At 46.1% G+C, this 17,803-nt stretch overlaps 1 protein-coding gene across 1 annotated transcript in view; it reads right to left on the bottom strand.

The window, feature by feature from the left end:
• CARMIL2 (capping protein regulator and myosin 1 linker 2) overlaps window positions 1–17,803 on the bottom strand; it is an 89,447-nt gene that overhangs the window by 18,018 nt on the left and 53,626 nt on the right. The window contains exons 25-28 of the mRNA XM_067471174.1: window positions 11,825–12,002; window positions 11,399–11,715; window positions 4,259–4,362; window positions 71–476 (exon numbers count right to left, since the gene is read on the bottom strand). Coding sequence (XP_067327275.1) covers window positions 71–476; window positions 4,259–4,362; window positions 11,399–11,715; window positions 11,825–12,002 — 1,005 coding nt within the window. The remainder of the gene's footprint in view (window positions 1–70; window positions 477–4,258; window positions 4,363–11,398; window positions 11,716–11,824; window positions 12,003–17,803) is intronic.

Here is a 17,803-nt window from a genome sequence, read left to right as displayed (position 1 = left end):
TGGTTAATGATGATGATGATGATGATGATGTGCCAGACCCACACGGTGGATGCAGGGGGCAGGAGCTCACCTTCTCGTGCCGCACGCCCAGCCCCTCTTCGCCCTCCCCGGAGAGGAGGATCAAGGACTGGGACTTCCCTTCCCGAGAGTATTTCGGCCTGGCCCGGCGAGCGCTGTCGGGGGTCTGGCTTTGCTCCAGGCAGCCCCTGCCCCCTCCGGCCATCCCCTCTTCTTCGGACTTGCTGAGCGCTTTCATGGCCTCGCTGGCTTTGCTGGGGGTCCGCAGGAGGTCGCTGAGCATCAGTTTCCTGCACCGCGAGGCCAAGGGGCTGCCCTCCGGCTCCTTCTCCGCTCTGGCGCCCCGGCCGGACTTGGACTTCTTGAAGGCAAAGAAGTGTCCGATCTTCTTTTTGAAGGCCCGAGAGCCGGAAGGGGTGGGCATGGCCGTGGCCGGCAAAGTCTCCGGGGAAACCGGGCTGGAAGAAAGAGAGAAGGGCATCGTGACTTTGGGAAGTGGGCAGCCTTCTCACAAACATATTTATTTATTTATTTATTTATTTGGGGTTCTTTTACCCCGCCCTTCTCACCCCGAAGGGGACCCAGGGCGGCTTACGCAGTAAAGGCACGATTAGATGCCAGCATCACAACAATCATCACAACTCCAGAGGTACTCCTGGTCAGTCGCAGGGCCGAACAGGGCATAGGGTTACAGCCTGTGTTAGACGGGGTCGCACTCCCCCTGAAGACACAGGTTCGCAGTTTGGGTGTGATCCTGGACTCATCGCTGAGCCTGGAGCCCCAGGTTTCGGTGGTGACCAGGGGAGCATTCGCACAGTTAAGACTCGTGCGCCAACTGCGACCGTACCTTGGGAAGTCTGACTTGGCCACAGTAGTCCACGCTCTGGTTACATCCCGCCTTGACTACTGCAACGCTCTCTACGTGGGGTTGCCTTTGAAGACGGCCCGGAAGCTCCAACTAGTCCAACGGGCGGCAGCCATGATACTAACAGGAGCGGAGCGCAGGGAGCATACAACTCCTCTGCTGTACCAGCTCCACTGGCTACCGATTAGCTACCGAGCCCAATTCAAAGTGCTGGCTTTGACCTTTAAAGCCCTAAACGGTTCTGGCCCAACATATCTATCCGACCGTATCTCGGCCTATCAGCCCACCAGGACCCTAAGATCTTCGGGAGAGGCCCTTCTCTCCATCCCGCCTGCTTCACAGGTGCGGCTGGCGGGAACGAGAGACAGGGCCTTTTCTGTGGTGGCCCCGCGGCTTTGGAATGCCCTCCCTATAGAGATAAGATCAGCCTCCTCGCTGATAGTATTTCGGAAAAAACTCAAGACATGGATGTTTGAGCAAGCATTCGGCTAATCCGATGCGATGAAACCTCTGATCAAGGACTGGCAATCATAGACAACGAAATTGGATTATGATTTTAACTAAGAGATGCATTGGTCTGTATTGGTGGCCCAATACTGTGTATTGTATATGTATGTGTTTTATATTTTTAATCGGAATTATTGTTGTTTTTAAATGTTGTAAACTGCAATGAGTCGCCGTTTTAGGCTGAGATATTAGCGGTATACAAGTGTACTAAATAAATAAATAAATAAATAAATAAACTTACAGTAAAATTCACAGTTACTAACAGCTTCATGCATTATTCCAGTAAAAATCAATAAAATCAATAAAATCAATACAAACCTAAATTCCTCCCTTACATTGTCAGTGTTTGCTGTCTCATAGATCCGCTTTTAATACCATTTCGTCAATCCTGCTGGTCTTTAATTGCCTGGTTGCCCAAAGGCCTGGTCCCATAACCAAGTCTTCACCCTCCTCCTGAAGGAGAGGAGGGATGGTGATGCTCTGATTTCCCCCAGGAGTGAGTTCCACAGGCGAGGGGCCACCACTGAGAAAGCCCTGCTCCTCGTCCCCACCAGCCTCACTTGTGAGAGTGGTGGGGTCGAGAGCAGGGCCTCCCCAGATGATCTCAAGCTCCGAGGTGGGACGTAGCGGGAGATACGTTCGGACAGATACACTGGACCGGAACCGTACAGGGTTTTATAGGTCAAGACCAGCACCTTGAATTGTGCTCGGAACTGAACCGGCAGCCAGTGGAGCTGGCATAGCAGGGGGGTGGTATGCTCCCTGTATGTCGCCCCGGTGAGCAATCTGGCTGCCGCTCGCTGGACTAGTTGAAGTTTCCGAACAGTCTTCAAGGGCAACCCCACGTAGAGAGCGTTGCAGTAGTCTATTCGGGATGTAACAAGAGTATTTCCCCACTTCCCCCATTTGACTGAACGAATAAACAACAACAATGGGTTGCAATCCCTTTTTAAAAAGCATACTCAAGTCCCTGGTTTCCTTCTTCAGTCTTTTTCCGAGGATCCTTCCGTGTTCGCCATGTAGAAGCTACATAAATTAATAAATACCTGCTTAATAGGCTTGGGTAACTACGGAAAAATTTGGTTCTAAACTCGTTTCGTTTTTAGGGGGGCCCTTGCGTTTTGTTTTTTTAAAGAATTCCAAAATTTCCCTTTAAAAATTTCAAAATATACGAATTTTCGTAAAATTACGAATCGATTTATTAATGGCGGACGCGATTGCGCAATATGCTAAAAAACCCTTCAAATGGGTCAGGGGGAACTTCTGAAGCTTCCCTCTCCCTCTGTGGTTGACGGTTGGTGTGATAATTTATTTTTTATCACTGATAAAACAAACAACAACTATAAAACTTGCACCAGACATACGGAAACAATTACGAAACAATTACGAAAAAAATTCGAAACAATTTTGAACCAATTACGAAACAATTACGAAACAATACGAAATAAATTGGAAAAATTATTTTGATTTTTAATTACTCCTCACAGTAGTCCTGCGTGGCTCAATATTGGATCGTAAGCTAATTTAAATACGAATTAATAACAAATTACGAAATTAACGAACGAAACCGCCCAAGCCTACTGCTTAACCATGTTTTCTCTCCAACTCACACTCCGCTCTCAGCCAGCTAATAGAATTAGTGTGATTTTTGACCCATCTCCTCACCTTTGCTCAAATCTCCAAAGCCAACCTTTCTGATGACCTTGCCCCAGTAGTCTAAGAAATGGGGAACCATCAAGGAAAGCTATGCGGTTGGGATAGAGTTGGACCTTTCACGCTCATTCTGTGTTCAAAAACATCTGCTGTGTCTGTTTCAGAATTAATTGTGGCAAGCAAAGTCACCCAATAAATGTTCTTTTATCCTATTCATTCGGTGCATTAATATTAATTCAACTTCAATAACTGTCGGGCTTAGAAGGCATTTTCGCTTATTCTTGGCCGACTCCTTGACTGAGATGCCTGTTGCAACTCAGGGTAGTTTCCACCTTGCTCCAGACACCACCACACCAAGGCTGTCGGTGTTTGTAGTTTATTGAGAAAAACAGAATCAAAACAAAGAAATAGAAATGCAATAGTTCCATAGGCAAAAGAGAGACTTAAATGCAAAGGCAAAGTTCCCAAGATCCAAAGGCAAAAACATGGAGCATAATCCTTCAGCAATGGTCAAAAAACAGTCCATGGTAAACAGTTGAAAACAAGACCCAAATCCCAGACGCAGGAAGCCAGAAGCGTGCTGCGAAAAGCCAAGGAAAATCTCCAGAAGTTAACATGGGAAGAGCAATGTTGGACTGACAAAAACAGCCTGTCAGCTACAAGACTAAATACCCTTTGCGAACATGAAAGCATTGCGTTGACCTTGGGTACCTTTGGCTTCTCGCTTGCTTGCCAAGCGAGTGCTTCTCCGAAGCCTTAATTGCAAACTATCTTGTCTACTCATTAATTCACTATCTGCAAGGCTATGCAACCCCTTATCTGGGTCCAGCTGGGACGGATCCTCCACCTGACCATGTGGGATTTCTCTCTTGCTATCAGTCTCTCTAACTGCAGGAAAATTCCTTTCCCATGGGAACTGACTTGCTGTTTCTCCTTCAGCAGCCACACTATCAGCCCCGTCTGAAACATGTACAGGAATCTGTAACCCATCAGCATCCTTGTCATCCTGCAAGCCAAAGTCAGACCCAGAAGGCCCAAACAGGCCAAAGTCAGGCTCAGAAGGCCCAAACAGCTCAGCTTCCTCAGCTTCAGACTCAGAGTCAAGCTGAGTCACAACAATGCCCATATTCTGAGAAAAGCTGACCAGAGACTTCCTGGCTACCTTGTTATTGTTGATGAGAAGCTCCCAGATTGAGAGACAAAGGCTTTACTTACACGAGGGGTTCGTGGATCACCTTCTTTGTGAAGAACTCATCTAACCCTTCGTCCAGCCGAGCAATGCTTCTGTCTTCGTCATTCTCCCGCACTGGTGGCTGCACCTAGAAGCAAGCCAGAGCAACAAGAACATTTTCAAACATGGAAACATTGAATTAGGGAAATGTTCCCCTGTGTGGGCTCTCACTGCGTAGACTCAGAAGTCAGGAAGAAGATCTAATGACTTGGTGATCATTCAAGTTTTGGAAGTGAAAGACTTTTCTGGGGAGAAGAGGAGAAGAAGGAAGCCAAAAAAGGAGACAAAGGAGGAGAAAGAAGAGGAATCATAGAATCATACAACCTTCCTAATGCCGTGACCCTTTAATCCAGTTCCTCATGTTGTGATTCCCAACCATAACATTATTTTCATTACTACTTCATAACTTTTTTTTTTTGTCATGTCAGGAGCAACTTGAGAAACTGCAAGTTGCTTCTGGTGTGAGAGAATAATAATAATAATAATAATAATAATAATAATAATAATAACAACAATGTTGTTGTTGTTGTTTATTCGTTCAGTCGTCTCCGACTCTTCGTGACCTCATGGACCAGTCCACGCCAGAGCTCCCTGTCGGTCGTCACCACCCCCAGCACCTTCAAGGTCAGTCCAGTCACTTCAAGGATGCCATCCATCCATCTTGCCCTTGGTCGGCCCCTCTTCCTTTTGCCTTCCACTTTCCACTTTCCCCAGCATCATTGTCTTCTTAATAATAATAATAATAATAATAATAATAATAATAATAATTTACTTTATTTATATACTGCTTTTCTCAGCCCTTAGGTGACTAATAATAATAATAATAATAATATTTATATACTGCTTTTCTCAGCCCTTAGGTGACTAATAATAATAATAATAATAATAATATTTATATACTGCTTTTCTCAGCCCTTAGGTGACTAATAATAATAATAATAATAATAATAATAATAATAATATATCATTTATTTATTTAAAGCATTTCTATTCCTCCCTTCTCACCCCGAAGGGGACTCAGGGTGGAGCACAACATATAAACGCCAAACATTCAATGCCAAAACATATTAGATCATACACATACAAAAGCATTAAAATCACTTATCTTGATGTTAAAATCCACTACTCAACAACCATATCGAATTTGGTTGGCATACTAAAGGGTTCCTATCACTGTTGTAATTGCTGGGATTTATAGTTCACCCACAATCAAAGAGCACTCTGAACTCCACCAACAATGGAATTGAACCAAACTTGGGACACAGAACTCCCATGAGGAACAGAAAATGCTGGAAGGGTTTGGTGGGCATTTGTCCTGATTTGGCTTTCAAGAACAGCCTTAATACCATGTTGAAAGTAAGAGAAACATGCTTTACTTCAGCAAACACAAGAGAACAGCACATGCAGTTGGGAAATGCAAACAGAAGCAAGGAAGTCTTAGTGCAGACACAAAACTCAAATCTCTGGTAAAGTTCAAAAGAAACAGCAGTCTTACATCAGACAACAGGCAATGATCCCTAAATCCTTCGAAGCAGACTCAAACCAGGTACAATTGGAGTGAAGACGTCAGCATCAGAGTTGTTTGTTACTAGCGAAAACTAACAGCTCCTGCTTCTGACTTATAGCTCTGAATTCCCTATGCAGGAGGGGCTAGGGAGGCTCCCAGTTAGCTCAGCGTTTCTAGCAGCTATTCTAGCTGAACGCCGTCTCTGCTCTGCTTCCTTTCACCTTTGCAGAAATGTTGGCACTTGCAAAACCTCACTGTCTGATTCCAATTCTTTCCTGCTTCCCTTCGTCTTCTGAAGATGAGGAATCCCTACCAGCATTGACCTTGAGTTTTGGAGTTGTAGTTCACCTACATCTAGGTGGACACAGACAATGGTGGATCTGGACCAAACTTGGCACGAACACTCAATATGCCCAAATGTGGACACTGGTAGAGTTTGGGGGAAACAGACCTTGGCATTTGGGAGTTGCAGTTGCTGGGATACATAGTTTACCTACAATCAAAGAGCATTCTGAACCCCACCAATGAAAGAATTGAGCGAAACTTCCCACACAGAACCCCCATGACCAATGGAAAATACTGGAAGGGTTTGGTGGGCATTGACCTTGAGTTTTGGAGTTGTAGTTCACCTACATCCAGAGAGCACTGTGGACTCAAACAATGATGGATCTGGACCAAACTTGGCACGAATATTCCATATGCCCAAATATGAACACAGATGGAGTTTGGGGGGAAACAGACCTTAACATTTGGGAGTTCTAGTTGCTGGGATTTATAGTTCACCTGGTATCTGCGCCCTACACCACTGGAGAAATTACACTGCTTAGCCGGTATTGCACCACCTGACATCCGCCGGGAAGGAGCAGCCAATAGTGAAAGGACCAAGGCAGAGACATCTCCAGCTCATCTCTTGTTTGGGTATCAGCCAGCACGTCAACGTGAACATCAAGCAAAAAGTGGGTGCTAGAAACAATATCATACGAAAGCTGACTGGCACAACCTGGGGATCACAACCAGACACAGTGAAGACATCTGCCCTTGCGCTATGCTACTCTGCTGCTGAGTATGCATGCCCATGTGGAACACATCTCACCACGCTAAAACAGTGGATGTGGTTCTGAATGAGACATGCCGCATTATCACGGGGTGTCTGCGCCCTTCACCACTGGAGAAATTACACTGCTTAGCCGGTATTGCACCACCTGACATCCGCTGGGAAGTAGCAGCCAATAGTGAAAGGACTAAGGCAGAGACATCTCCAGCCAATCCTCTGTTTGGGTATCAGCCAGCACGTCAACGACTCAAATCTAGAAATAGTTTTCTAAGATATACAGAGACCCTCGCTGGAACACCCCAGCAAGCGAGAGTCCAAAAGTGGCAGGCTCAAACCCAGCACCTCAACCAATGGCTGATACCAAATGAGAGACCCCCCCCCCCCCCCCTGGGCACACAGAGGAAGACGGGGTGACTTGGAAGGCGCTGAACAGACTATGCTCTGACACCACGAGATACAGAGCCAACCTTCAGAAATGGGACCACAAAGTGGAATCCATGACATGCGAGTGCGGACAAGAGCAAACCACTGACCACCTGCTGCAATGCACCCTGAGTCCTGCCACATGATGCACAAGGGAGGACCTCCTTGCGGCCACACCAGAAGCACTCCAAGGGGCCAGAGACTGGTCAAAGGACATCGAATCAACTACCAAGTTTACAAACTCTGTGTCTTTTGTATTTTTGTTTGTTTGTTCTGTCAAAAATGTAATACAACTGTTTGGTTGCCTGACACGATAAATAAAAAATATATAGTTCACCTACAATCAAAGAGCATTCTGAACCCCACCAATGAAAGAATTGAGCCAAACTTCCCACACAGAAACCCCATGACCAACGGAAAATACCGGAAGGGTTTGGTGGGCCTTGACCTTGAGTTTTGGAGTTTTGGACCCAGAGATTCCTAGAGTTTGCATTTTAATTATCAGTCTGCACAACTGAAGCCTGCAAATATGTATATACGTACCTAACTAACTATCCCTCGGGGACTATGCACATGAGCTCCAATCTAGAGATCAGTCAAGCTGAAGTCACATTTAAATTAATGCGACAGGTTAGTCACAGTGTATTTATGTCTTCAGTGGCTCTTGGTGGCACATTCCTATCCAACTGGAACCAGGAAGACACACATTCGATGCACTTCACCATTCATGGAAATAGGCCTTCAAGTGTGACATGATCTGGATCAGAGTTAGAACCCAAAACTACAGAACAAAATAAGATTTTGTGAGCGATTGAGAGGTGCTCTCACGAGTACGGAGGCCGACAGAAATATTACAGAACCTTCAAGATTCATAGAATCCGAGAATCCTAGAGTTGGAAGAGTCCCCATTGTGGGCCATCCAGTCCAACCCCAATTTGCCAAGAAGCAGGAGAATCGCGCTCAAAGCACCCCTGACAGATGGCCATCCAGAGAATGTGCCCAACTTGCTCCTTGTTCTGTCGTGTGCTGGGCCTGTAAAAATTGTCTTTTGAACGTGCACTTTGTGCACTTTGTGTCTGCTGGAGCTAGGTGTGAATGTTTCAACTGATCACCTTGATTAACATTTGATGGCTTGGCAGACAAGAGTCCTTTGTCCCACCCTGGTCTTTCCACAGATATATAAACCCTTTTTCTGAGTTCCAACAGACCTCACTACCTCTGAGGATGCTTGCCATAGATGCAGGCGAAATGTCAGGAGAGAATGCCTCTAGAACATGGCCATATAGCCCAAAAAAACCTACAACAAGGACATCTAATCACCTCTCAACAAAAGATTGCTCCAGGCACTGTCAGGCCATTATATGCTAATCAAGGTGGTCAGTTGAAACATTCACACCTAGCTCCAGCAGACAAGAGTCCTTTGTCCCACCCTGGACATTCCACAGATATATAAACCCTTTTTTCTAATTCCAACAGACCTCACAACCTCCAAGGATGCATGCCATAGATGCAGGTGAAACGTCAGGAGAGAATGCTTCTAGAACATGGCCATATAGCCCGAAAAAAACTACAACAACCCAGTGATTCCAGCCATGAAAGCCTTCGACAAAACAGTGAGAAGTCTATTCTGGAGAGCTGAATTGTTATCCGCCTTATCACCTCTCAACAAAAGTTTGCTCCAGGCACTGTCAGGCCATTATATGCTAATCAAGGTGGTCAGTTGAGACATTCACACCTAGTTCCAGCAGACAAGAGTCCTTTGTCCCACCCTGGTCATTATTCCACAGATATATAAACCCTTTTTCCTACTTCCAACAGACCTCACTACCTCTGAGGATGCTTGCCATAGATGCAGGCGAAACATCAGGAGAGAATGCCTCTAGAACATGGCCAGATAGCTCGAAAAAAACTACAACAACCCAGTGATTCCAGCCATGAAAGCCTTCGACAATACAGTGAGAAGTCTATTCTGGAGAGCTGAATTGTTATCCGCCTTATCACCTCTCAACAAAAGTTTGCTCCAGGCACTGCCAGGCCATTATATGCTAATCAAGGTGGTCAGTTGAGACATTCACACCTGGCTCCAGCAGACAAGAGTTTTTTGTCCCACCCTGGTCATTCCACAGAGATATAAACCCATTGTCCTAATTCCAACAGACCTCACTACCTCTGAGGATGCTTGCCATAGATGCAGGTGAAACGTCAGGAGAGAATGCTTCTAGAACATGGCCTTATATCTGGAAAACTCTACAAGAACCAGTGATTCCAGCCATGAAAGCCTTCGACAATACAGGGTTAGTCAAAATGCATAGGCCAATAAGCCATTCAATTGAATGGCTTATTGGCCTATGCATTTTGACTAACCCTGTACAATGTTAACAGTCCTATTTGGACTGTCAACATATTTCCTCTGTGTTGCCTCTTTCTTCTGAGTTCAAACCCGTTCTGTATCTTCCTGAAATGACACAACGCGCTGCAGGTCAACCCCGGGAAGGAAAGAAGCGTGTCTCTCCAGAACTGGGAACAGATTGGGTATCTCAAGGCGCTCATCTCATTCCTATCTATGGGAGGAAGCGGAGATAGATAGACACGAAATAACAGGACTCTTCCTGGCATTCAAGGAACCGGGAGGAGCAGATTCACGACAGGAGGGAAGGAAGCGGGGCCAAAAGGAGACCTCCTCCTCCTCCTCCTCCTCCTCCTCCTCCTCTCCGGATTCCTTGGGGATCTCGAAATGCTCAGGATCCGTCAATGAGGTGACAGCTCAGTCCCCATCACGCTGTGATTCAACTCACATTTGAAAGATAGGTACAGATATGGGGAATGTTAACCAAAGGTCTCACAACCTTTGAGGATGCCTGCTGTAGATGCGGGTGAAACGTCAGGAGAGAATGCTTCCGGACAGAGGCGGCCCTAGGTAATTTTCAACTGTAAGCAAACAGTATTTTGGCGCCCCCCCCCCCCAAACCAATCATTGATATATATTTTCTGTTTGTCGTGGGAGTTCTGTGTGCCAAAGGCACCAAAACTGATCAACAAGCCTACAATTGATCACCAAAGGCACCAAAACTGATCAGCAAGCCAAAAATTGATCACCAAAGGCACCAAAACTGATCAACAAGCCTACAATTGATCACCAAAGGCACCAAAACTGATCAGCAAGCCAAAAATTGTTCGCCAAAGGCACCAAAACTGATCAACAAGCCGAAAATTGATCACCAAAGGCACCAAAATCAACTAGAGGCTTGTTGATCACCAAAGGCACCAAAACTGATCAACAAGCCTACAATTGATCACCAAAGGCACCAAAACCGATCAACAAGTCTACAATTGATCACCAAAGGCACCAAAACTGATCAACAAGCCTACAATTGATCACCAAAGGCACCAAAACTGATCAGCAAGCCAAAAATTGATCGCCAAAGGCACCAAAACTGATCAACAAGCCGAAAATTGATCACCAAAGGCACCAAAATCAACTAGAGGCTTGTTGATCACCAAAGGCACCAAAACTGATCAACAAGCCTACAATTGATCACCAAAGGCACCAAAACCGATCAACAAGCCTACAATTGATCCCCAAAGGCACCAAAACTGACCAACAAGCCTACAATTGATCACCAAAGGCACCAAAACCAATCAACAAGCCTACAATTGATCACCAAAGTCCCCAAAACCGATCAACAAACCTACAATTGATCCCCAAAGGCACCAAAACTGACCAACAAGCCTACAATTGATTCCCAAAGGCACCAAAACTCATCAACAAGCCTACAATTGATCTCCAAAGGCAAGGGAAGAGGCGATGCAGCAATGGGTTACAAATCCCCACATGCGATGAATCACATTGACAAGGGAGGAAGCGCATGCCCGGTTTGACACACTCGATCAGTCCCTGGAGAGATGCCCTCCCTCTCAAATCCACACCAGAATCTGTGTTGAGCTCCACCAAATGCTGCATCAATCGTACATAAACAACACAGCGGTGGCCAATGCTCAGCTGACCGGTGCAAACCCAAGCTGCGGCCACCGTTGCCGTGTTTGTGGTGCCACCCTTACCTGTCCAGGCGGATGCTGCGATGCACCTGCAAGAGAAAGGGGAGGGGGAGAGGTGTGTGTGTGTGGGGGGGGGTGTCTTACGTGGGTCTTTCCGGCGTGGGCCTGGCTCTTCCTGCGGTGGGGCCGGGGCCTGTGCCGGGTGTGGTGCTCCAGCTTCTCCCCTGCGGTGGGCAGGGGGTCCATAAGGGATTCGGCAGGCGCAGGCTGTGTGCGAGGAGGGAGAGGAGGAAGCAGGAGCAGCCCACTCCCAGCCTCAGCATCCTTTGTGGAGGCAGGGCGTGACTTTGCGGAGGAGGCACAGCTGAGTGACAGCTCAGCCTGGGGGGGCCCGGTCCTGATGGTGTCTCCCTCCTCCTCCTCTGCCTCTGCCGTTGTCAGGATGGCATCCAAGAAGGGACCTGGAGAGGAGAGAGATGGAGGGGAGGAGGGGGCACACACACACAGAGAGAGGGGGGGGGGGGTCCCTGCAGGTGCCAGCCCCTCTCCCCAGCCAGGCAGGTTGCCTACATGCTCCTCTGGCCAGGCGGACTTGGCCACTGTTGCTGCTCCTGCTCCTGGGGGGCCCTCCCTCCGCCAATAAGAGCGGCCTACCCTCCCTCAGAAAGGAGGAGGATGAGGAGGAGCATCCGCTGAAAGTGCATCCGCTGGGCTGGACTGGCACACCACCGCACACGCATTGGAGACTCTCTCTCACACATACACACATACACACACACACACACATGCACATCCCACCTAGGCTGTTATTGCCCAGCCAGTTCAGGCTTTGGGTCATTTCTACAAAGCATGGACTGGCTAGTAAATAATACTCCAGGTCAGTGGTTCTCAACCTTCCTCATGCCGCAACCCCTTAACACAGTTCCCCATGTTGTGTTGACCCCCAACTACTTCATCACTGTATTGTCGAAGGCTTTCATGGCTGGAATCACTAGGTTCTTGTGGGTTTTTTCGGGCTATAGAGCCATGTTCTAGAGGCATTCTCTCCTGACGTTTCGCCTGCATCTATGGCAAGCATCCTCAGAGGTAGAGGACCTCTACCTCTGAGGATGCTTGCCATAGATGCAGGCGAAATGTCAGGAGAAATGCCTCTAGAACATGGTTCTATAGCCCGAAAAAACCCACAAGAACCTACTTCATCACTGTTGTTTTGCTCCTGTTATGAAGCGTCATGTAAACATCATTCACTGAACCCAATTTGGCACAAATACCCAATGCACCCAAAATTGGGTTGATTTTGTCATTTGGCAGCTGTAGCTGCTGGGATTTATAGTTCACCTACAGTTCCCCATGTTGTGTTGACCCCCAACCGTAACATTATTTTCCTTGCTACTTCATCACTGTTGTTTTGCTCCTGTTATGAAGCGTCATGTAAACATCATTCACTGGACCCAATTTGGCACAAATACCCAATGCACCCAAAAGACTCTCTCACACATACACAGACACACACATACACACATCCCACCTAGGCTGTTATTGCCCAGCCAGTCCAGGCTTTGGGTCATTTCCACAAAGCATGGACTGGCTAATAAATAATACTCTAAGTCAAACAGACAGACAAAACACAAAATTTGCAAGCTTGGTATTCTATTAAATGTCCTTTGACCAGTCTCTGTCCCCTTGGAGTGCCTCTGGTGTTGCCGCAAGGAGGTCCTCCATGGTGCATCATGTGGAAGAAGGGCCCAGGTTGCATTGCAGCAGGTGGTCAGTGGTTTGCTCTTCTCCGCACTCACATGTCGTGGATTCCACTTTGTGGCCCCATTTATTGAGGTTGGCTCTGCATCTTGTGGTGCCAGAGCGCAGTCTGTTCAGCGCCTTCCAAGTCGCCCCGTCTTCTGAGTGCCCAGGAGGGAGTCTCTCATTGGGTATCAGTTCTGGGTTTGAGCCTGCCACTTTTGGACTCTCGCTTGCTGGGGTGTTCCAGCAAGTGTCTCTGTAGATCTTAGAAAACTATTTCTTGATTTAAGTCGTTGACATGCTAGCTGATACCCAAACAAGGGATGAGCTGGAGATGCCTCTGCCTTGGTCCTTTCACTATTGGCTGCTACTTCCCGGCGGATGTCAGGTGGTGAAATACCGGCTAAGCAGTGTAATTTCTCCAGTTGTGTAGGGCACAGACACCCCATGATAATGTGGATGTCTCTTTACTGTTTGAACGTGGTGAGATGTGTTCCACACTGGGCATGCATACTCAGCAGCAGAGTAGCACAGTGCAAGGGCAGATGTCTTCACTATGTCTGGTTGTGATCCCCAGGTTGTGCCAGTCAGCTTTCGTATGATATTGTTTCTAGCGCCCACTTTTTGCTTGATGTTCAGGCAGTGCTTCTTGTAGGTCAGACCACGGTCCAGAGTGACTCCTCCCAGGTATTTGGGTGCGCTGCAATGCTCCAGTGGGATTCCTTCCCAAGTTTTCAGAAATGACACAAAGCATCAACGAGCTGGGAAATAATACTCCAGGTCAGTGGTTCTCAACCTTCCTCATGCCGCAACCCCTTAACACAGTTCCCCATGTTGTGTTGACCCCCAACCGTAACATTATTTTCCTTGCTACTTCATCACTGTCGTTTTGCTCCTGTTATGAAGCATAATGTAAACATCATTCACTGGACCCAATTTGGCACAAATACCCAATGCACCCAAAATTGGGTTGATTTTGTCATTTGGCAGTTGTAGCTGCTGGGATTTATAGTTCACCTACAGTTCTTCATGTTGTGGTGACCCCCAACCGTAACATTATTTTCCTTGCTACTTCATCACTGTTGTTTTGCTCCTGTTATGAATCGTCATGTAAACATCATTCACTGGACCCAATTTGGCACAAATACCCAATGCACCCAAAATTGGGTTGATTTTGTCATTTGGCAGTTGTAGCTGCTGGGATTTATAGTTCACCTACAGTTCCTCATGTTGTGGTGACCCCCAACTGTAACATTATTTTCATTGCTGTTGTTTTGCTCCTGTTATGAATCTATATCTATATAAATGCTCTGTGCATAATGAGTTCCTTAAAAACAAAAGAACCAGTGAACGAAACCACACCAAATTTGGCAACAAAACATCTCACTACACAAGGAGTGACCATCACTCAAAAAATTATGATTTTGTCATTTGGGAGTTGTAGTTGCTGGGATTTATAGTTCACCCACAATCAAAGAGCATTCTGAACTCCTGATGGAATTGAACCAGACTTGGCACACAGAACTCCCATGACCAACAGAAAATACTGGAAGGGTTTGGCGGTCATTGACCTTAAGTTTGGGAGTTGTAGTTCACCTACATCCACAGAGCACTGTGGACTCAAACAATGATGGATCTGAACCAAACTTGGCACAAATATTCCACATGCACATCCCACCTAGGCTGTTATTGCCCAGCCAGTCCAGGCTTTGCAGAAATTTATTTATCATGTCAGGGGCAACCAGACCATTGCATGACATTTCTAACAGAACAAAACAAACAAACAGATACAAAAACACAAAATTTGCAAGCTTGGTAGTGGATTAGATGCCCTTTGACCAGTATCTGGCCCCGTGGAGTGCCTCTGGTGTTGCCTCAAGGAGGTCCTCCATGGTGCATGTGGCAGGTGGTCAGTGGTTTGCTCTTCTCCACACTCACATGTCGTGAATTCCACTTTGTTTATCATCTCAGAAGCAAGTTGAGGCTTAAAATGCATTTAAAAACACAAAGTTGACAGTATGCTCAATGTCCTTTGACCGGAAGTACTTGGCGTGCCTCTGGTGTTGCCGCAAGAAAGTCCTCCCTTGTGCATCATGTGGCAGGGCTCAGGGTGCATTGCAGCAGGTGGTCAGTGGTTTGCTCTTCTCCGCACTCGCATGCCGAGGATTCCACTTTGTGGCCCCATTTCTTCAGGTTGGCTCTGCATCTTGTGGTGCCAGAGCGCAGTCTCTTCAGCGCCTTCCAAGTTTGTGCGCCCAGGGGGGGGAGTCTCTCATTTGGTATCAGTTCTGGGTTTGAGCCTGCCACTTTTGGACTCTCGCTTGCTGGGGTGTTCCAGCGAGTGTCTCTGTAGATCTTAGAAAACTATTTCTTGATTTAAGTCGTTGACGTGCTGGCTGATACCCAAACAGGGGATGAGCTGGAGATGTCTCTGCCTTGGTCCTTTCACTATTGGCTGCCACTTCCCGGCGGATGTCAGGTGGTGAAATACCAGCTAAACAGTGTAGTTTCTCCAGTGGTGTAGGGCGCAGGCACCCCGTGATAATGTGGCATGTCTCTTTACTGTTTGAGTGTGGTGAGATGTGTTCCACACTGGGCATGCGTACTCAGCAGCAGAGTAGCACAGCACAAGGGCAGATGTCTTCACTGTGTCTGGTTGTGATCCCCAGGTTGTGCCAGTCAGCTTTCGTATGATGTTGTTTCTAGTGTCCACTTTTTGCTTGATGTTCAGGCAGCGCTTCTTGTAGGTCAGAGCACGGTCCAGAGTGACTCCTCCCAGGTATGTGGGTGCGCTGCAATGCACCCCCCCCCCCAACCAGTGTTATTGCTTCAATGAGGTCCGTGGGGACATGTTTGTTATCCAGATCTCTCCTGTCATTTCTAGATCAGATTACCGTTGCCTAAATCCCATTCTCACAAGAAGGAGAAGGTGACCTGAGCTGACTTTATAAAGCAGATTGCTTTGGGGAGTCAGCTCAGGCCACCTTCTCCACGGCGTGAGACTGATTTCCAACACTTGAAGTGGGCATCACTCTTACTACGAGATGCCAGGGTGGAGTCTGGAACCTGGCAAGGACCGGCATCTCATCATTTCTAGACAGAGAGAGGGATACGGAGAAACACTCAGAGACTACAGTGGATACGCAGAATTGATTCCAGAAGTGCTCAGATACCCTTTCGGCAAAGCACAACTATCAACAGATAAGTGGTTTTAGTTTCGGTTGTCCAGATCCTACAAAGTGCAGAGAGAGCAAAGATACCAGCTGTTCAGACCTCACAACCTCTGAGGATTCCTGCCATAGATGCAGGCGAAACATCAGGAGAGAATGCTTCTAGAACCTACAACAACCCAGTGATTCTGGCCACAACAGCCTTCCACAATACAACAACAACAACAACAACAACAACAATAATAAAGAATATATTATAATAATATAATAATAATATGGGAAAGGTTTCCAATAATAATAATAATAATAATAATAATAATAATAATAATAATAATAATTCACAGACCACACAACCTCTGAAGATGCTTGCCATAGATGCAGGCGAAACATCAGGAGAGAATGCTTCTAGAACATGGCCATATAGCCCCCAAAACCGACAACAACCCAGTGATTCCGGCCACGACAGCCCTCCACAATACAACAACAACAACAACAACAACAACAATAATAATAATAAATAAATAATATATAATATATAATAATAATAATAATAATATAATAATAAAGGAAAGGTTTCCAATAATAATAATAATTATAATAATAATAATAATAAAAATAATAATAATTCACAGACCACACAACCTCTGAAGATGCTTGCCATAGATGCAGGCGAAACGTCAGGAGAGAATGCTTCTAGAACATGGCCATATAGCCCCCAAAACCAACAACAACCCAGTGATTTCAGCCACAACAGCCTTCCACAATACAATAATAATAAAGAATATATTGTAATAATAATATTATAATAGTAAGGGAAAGATTTCCTGTAATAATAATAATAAAAATTCACAGATCGAACAACCTCTGAGGATACCTGCCATAGATGCAGGTGAAACGTCAGGAGAGAATGCTTCTAGAACATGTCCATCTAGCCCCAAAAACCTACAACAACCCAGTGATTCTGGCCATGGAAGCCTTCCACAATACAATAATAATAATAAATATATAATAATATAATAATAAGGGAAAGGTTTCCAATAATAATAATAATAATAATAATAATAATAATAATAATAATAATTCACAGACCTCACAACCTCTGAAGATGCCTGCCATAGATGCAGGCGAAATGTCAGGAGAGAATGCTTCTAGAACATGGGCATATAGCCCCCAAAACCTACAACAACCCATTGTTCAAGGGGACATTGTCATAGATCAGTCTTGGAGGAATTAGGGATTCTTGGCCAACATCTGGCGGGAATTGGTCAATTGTCAACCCACTGAGATGGATTTTACTTATTTATGACTCCATTGGGTTCAATGTTCCTCTGGATTTGGATCAAACCACTTCACTTGACACACGGGCATTATGATCCAATGGAAATTCAGAAGGTGGGAAGCAAAAGCCTAAACGGGAAATGCTTTTCCTTCAACGTCTCCTCATCTTCTGACTGATGGTGAAAACAGAAGAATGGCCGGCTGCCTCAGGGGAGCGTGTTTGCTCCATCAATGCTTTAACATTTATACACTGCCAGAAGGGACAGGAAATTTCATCTATGCTGATGATCATGCCATCACCACACAAGTAGGGAGCTTTGAAATCATAGAATCCTAGAGTTGGAAGAGACATCATGAGCCA

The sequence above is a fragment of the Anolis sagrei genome, chromosome 8 (genome assembly GCF_037176765.1).
Source record: "Anolis sagrei isolate rAnoSag1 chromosome 8, rAnoSag1.mat, whole genome shotgun sequence".
Lineage (NCBI taxonomy): Eukaryota > Metazoa > Chordata > Lepidosauria > Squamata > Dactyloidae > Anolis > Anolis sagrei.
The sequence above is the reverse complement of the archived record's forward strand: the minus strand, read 5'-3'. Positions and strand labels throughout refer to the sequence as shown.